The following is a 4,878-nucleotide window of genomic DNA, read 5'->3' as shown; positions in this document are numbered from 1 at the left end:
TGGAGCTCGTTAGCCCGTAAGGCAATCCATCTACGTCCTGAGGACCTCACTGCCACCGTCCAAGCGTGCTTGGCCCCGGCAGATGAACCTCAGGATTAAAGGGTGGGCTCAGTTCCGCGCACACTGTGTCTCACCTAAAAAACCCAATGCGCAGGCTGGAAGGTGGAAAGACCTTCCCCGGTTCTTCGTTCGCGAAGAGACTAGCCATTATATATTATTAATTCAGGACTTGTATTTACTTAAATAAAGTACTGTTTCTGTCGTGACTGAACTGATTGTCTCGTATGTTTAGTCTTAACAGGGGTTTTACTGAAATGCACTGTATGAGTGGCCACTCAAATTTTGTATCTTGCGTGTGCATCATACCTCCAAGTGACCTCTATCCTCGTGGACTGATTGCAACTGGTGGCAATGATCATAATATTTGCATTTTTACAGTTGATAGCACAACTCCTCTTTACATCCTTAAGGGTCATAAAAACACAGGTATGTAGTAGTTTTATTGTGGAGTTTTTTTGCATAAAAGTTAACATGATTTATTAGAGAGCAAATAAAGTTGAATTTACAAAACTCAATTTTGATTTATTTAGTACATAATGTAGCAAGCAATTATGGCCTCTGCAAACACGATTTTATAACCTTAATTCATGCAGTGACCATTCATGGCAAGGACTTCCAAGTTTATCCTGATGACTGTTTGGACTTTTACTGCACATGTGAACTCATGGCGAGAACGATTACCCTTTTTCCAAGGGCTGCATTTTTAAAAAGCAGTTGGTTCTTCATGTATTAAGCTTAATTTTTATGTCAAAGCTGATAGAAGCAGAGAAAGTCAGCTTCCTAAATAAACTTTCTCTGCCCATTTTTTTACTTAGACAGTGATCTGATATTAATTGGTGGTTTAAATTTAAATTAGTGGTTTTATACTGTGTTACTGGTGTATTTGCAGATTTTCTTTTTACTGAATCTCTAAAGCACCACAGTTTCTTGGTAGTAGTAGTGCTGGTAGTGCTTGGCCTTTCAAGCAAACTACTTTTTTTTTTTAAATGAAATCTTGCTTCTTGAGGACACAAATTAACACCTGTTGCTAAAAACTTCACTTTCTCTGACATCTTAAAAACTAAACCTTAGCATTAGTTCCATATCTTGACTAGTTATCTAACCTGTTTGTCATCATATTCTGATCTGAGGAGAAGGGGTCTGGTACTAAAAGAATTTAAAAATATGAATGGCAAAAATATTTCAGATTTTGTAACCTAAAATTAGGAGGTTTTGAAGCAGCTTCTTTCTAGTTTGCAGTGCAATACAGTTTGCCAAACTCCTCAACGCTAAATCAGCTATTGATACCAAGTAAATCTCCTTAAGTAAATCTCTTTAAATTGCTGACATGAGATTTGTGGCAATGCAGGACACTTGTCAGTTCTGACTTGAATGTTCATTCCAGTTTGCAGCCTTTCATCGGGGAAATTTGGCACATTATTAAGTGGATCATGGGATACAACAGCCAAGGTGTGGTTGAATGACAGATGTATGATGACACTACAGGTATGAAGTTCCTCTACATGATTTTAAATGGGTACTCTGAATTTCGTTTTGACAATCTGACAAGTCTAACAAATGTTGGGTTTTTTTTGCAGGGTCACACAGCTGCAATATGGGCAGTGAAAATACTTCCTGAACAGGGATTAATGTTGACTGGTTCAGCTGACAAAACTATAAAACTGTGGAAAGCAGGCAGATGTGAAAGAACATTCACTGGTAAATGTTGCTGTTGTTGATAGTTTCATTAGGGTAGTGTGTTCTTTTAAAAAGAGAAAAAAACAAAATATGAAAACCTTACAAAATCATGGATAAATTAAACAGTACTTGGGCAGGATTTTTAAAGTCTTTGAAGTTGTATGCCCAGAAGTCACATGATTTCTAAAGGAATGAGATTTTTTATGAGAATTTTGAGCAATTTTTTTAAACTCCTCCCATAATAAAGATTGGTTGCCTGGATTTAGATATGAGGTAAATAGAAATGGTGTACTGCTGCTAACAGAGAGAAAAACTGCATTAAATTTTTCCTTTCTTTTATAAAGGACATGAAGATTGTGTGAGAGGTTTAGCTATCCTCAGTGAGACAGAATTCCTTTCCTGTGCTAATGATGCTAGTGTTCGAAGATGGCTGATCTCTGGAGAGTGTCTGCAGGTGTACTATGGACATACAAATTACATATACAGCATCTCTGTATTTCCTCAGTGTAAAGGTAGGGTTCCTTTTGTGACTGTTGCCCAACACGAAATGCAGTGGCAGGGTGGGTGTTCTCTAGTTGACTCAGGTAGCGTTTAATTTACTTGTTACATCTAGTGTAAATGGATTAAAAAAAAAAAAAAAGCTGTGATTGACTCCAAATCACATCTGTGTCAGAGTTGCTCTGGCAGTATGTGGGATAAAAGTCCTGGGTTAGGGCTAAGTGAAACTTGGATGAAGCGATAGGCAAGACTATTGTCTAATTTGCCACCTGTTTCAGCACTGTTGCAGAGGAGTAAAATAGTAATGTGTGGCTTACCAGTTTGAGATAATGAAAATTTAGATACTTTTACAATGTGCATTATAAATAGTTTAGGTTAAGAATTTTGTGTATGAGGCTAAATTACATTTGTTTTCAGAATTAGAGGTTTAGAGGTTCAGAACTAACTGTTGCAGACAGTTGCAGAAGAAATTCCAAGTCAGTGACCTTTGTGTGGTGTATGGGACACTTGTGCATTTGTTCAACAGGTAAAGTCCATGTGTATAAGTAGATGTGTATATTGTAAACTTTCTATGCCTTAGAATTCCTTATTGAGGAGTTACAGACTTTTGACAGTGCTTTATGCATGTTTTTTTAAAAAAGCAGGCTTGCCATCCAAAACTCAATTTAAAACTAATGTGAAACTGCAAGTTTAGTGCAAGACGGAACAGTGATGATGACAAAATTGTTTAACTCTTAAAAGGAGGAAGGGATCTTTCTTTGTCTTGGGCATAATTTCATTCCCTGCCCAACTGCGTAGTCTGCAATTTATGCACTTGACAAGGCAAATTAGAAGTGGCTTTCTTTCTGCACTCTTCTTGCAATTGAGAGAAGAAATTGTAGAAAGGTTCTTTTACTGCTCTAATTTTTAGATACTGTTGCCTAAAAGACCAAGGAGGAAAAAGGCTGCAGGCCAAATTAGGTAGGAGATAAGGGAGCAGAAGATTTAATGAGCTCCAGGCTCCAGGAATACAAACCCACATGCCTGTGCTGTGACTCAGGTGTTACAATTTTATGGTTTCCATCCAATCCCCATTCTGCCCCATTCAGTCCCCCCATATGCCCCTTCAGAAATTGAGTCTGAGGGAGTTTGAGACCCCCTCTTCCTCATCTTCATCTTGTTCTCAGCATGTGCAGTTCTTGGAGCCCCTCCAAAGTTCTGGGCTTGAAGGTTGTTGTGTCTACGTTTATATCTTCTGGTGCAGATTTTAAGGTGTTTTTCTACAATTCTACCTTGAAAAGGAGACTAAACACACTAATGGAATTTAGAGGGATTGATATGGAATGGAATAATAGAGTTGGATATGTGTAAACATTGTGCTACAGGGTAAGGGATGTAATACAGCTAGGTTAAAATCTACATTTACTGTGCAACTACTTCTAAAATCTACAAAAAAATTAAAAAAATCAAAAACACTAAGGCATGAATACCCAGTTGCAGAATGGCAACTAGTATAACAGGATGCTAAAAATGTACTTTAAAAGTTTTTATATTTTTTTATTTTCAGATTTTGTGACTACTGGAGAGGATAGATCTCTTAGAATCTGGAAACAAGGGGAATGTGCTCAAACAATCAGACTCCCAGCTCAGTCTGTATGGTGCTGCTGTGTGTTAGACAATGGTGACATCGTGGTTGGTGCAAGGTATCCAGATTTTATTCTCAGTATATTTGTAGATCTGAATCTGCAAGTCCTTGATGAAATTGAAAACATCACTTTAAATATCAGTTTCATTTCTGTTTAAAAAGGCAGCCATCAAAATGTGTGAAATGTGTGTGTATGTGTTAAATTTAAATATGAGCTATACTTCATCCAAAAAGTAATTTTTTATGTGATTCAGAGAGGTAGAGTGAATTCTTTAAAGATGTTGTAAACCATGAATAGAATGAGAATAAATATATAAATACTCTAGGAAGAATATTTTTGATAGGCATATCATATCTTGATTTTAAAATTATGTTGAAGACAGGGTTAGCTGTTTGATTCCTTCTCTGGGTTGTTTTAGCATGAGAGTGAATTCCTTCCATAAGAATAACTGAGAGAGGTAATTAAAAATAGTGATGGTTTCTTTTGATGTAGAAGTCACCATTAGAATCATAATATTTAAAATCCTATTTCTCTTGAATGTTTTCTCTCCATTCAGTGATGGAATTATAAGAGTGTTTACAGAGTCTTTGGAACGTACAGCAAGTGCTGAGGAGATTCAAGCTTTTGAAAATGAGCTTTCCCAAGCATCCATTGATCCTAAAACTGGTGATTTAGGAGATATTAATGCTGATGACCTTCCTGGAAGGGAACATCTTAAGGATCCCGGTAAGTTGTTGTACTTATGTCATTTTAGAGATGCCTCCAAATCTTGGTTCTGAGGTATTGAAACTTTTAATAGTTTCCAAAATTAAGGCTTTAATCACTGTCAATAGGGTTGCGGAAGGAAACAGCCTAATTTAGCTTTACTACCCTTTCACTGATTCTTTTGGAGGCAGGACTATAGGGTTTTTCTGTTTCTTGGTGTTTTTTTTTTTTTTTTTTTTTTTTTTTTTTTTTTTTTTTTTTTTTTTTTTTTTTTTTTTTTTTTTTTTTTTGATAGACTAGAATTATAAAAAAA

General features: G+C 36.2%; 1 protein-coding gene across 2 annotated transcripts in view; it reads left to right on the top strand.

Moving 5' to 3' along the window:
• PLAA (phospholipase A2 activating protein) overlaps positions 1 to 4,878 on the top strand; it is a 19,129-nt gene that overhangs the window by 3,235 nt on the left and 11,016 nt on the right. For both annotated transcript variants that reach the window (XM_027881004.1, XM_027881002.1), the window contains exons 2-7: positions 293 to 486; positions 1,445 to 1,545; positions 1,638 to 1,758; positions 2,082 to 2,249; positions 3,782 to 3,917; positions 4,417 to 4,586. In XM_027881004.1, the coding sequence (XP_027736805.1) occupies positions 293 to 486; positions 1,445 to 1,545; positions 1,638 to 1,758; positions 2,082 to 2,249; positions 3,782 to 3,917; positions 4,417 to 4,586 (890 nt within the window). The remainder of the gene's footprint in view (positions 1 to 292; positions 487 to 1,444; positions 1,546 to 1,637; positions 1,759 to 2,081; positions 2,250 to 3,781; positions 3,918 to 4,416; positions 4,587 to 4,878) is intronic.

Source organism: Empidonax traillii, unplaced genomic scaffold (genome assembly GCF_003031625.1).
Source record: "Empidonax traillii isolate 1590-97213 ecotype Southwest subspecies unplaced genomic scaffold, ASM303162v1 scaffold82:size1209730, whole genome shotgun sequence".
NCBI lineage: Eukaryota > Metazoa > Chordata > Aves > Passeriformes > Tyrannidae > Empidonax > Empidonax traillii.
This window is presented reverse-complemented; position numbering and strand designations above follow the sequence as displayed.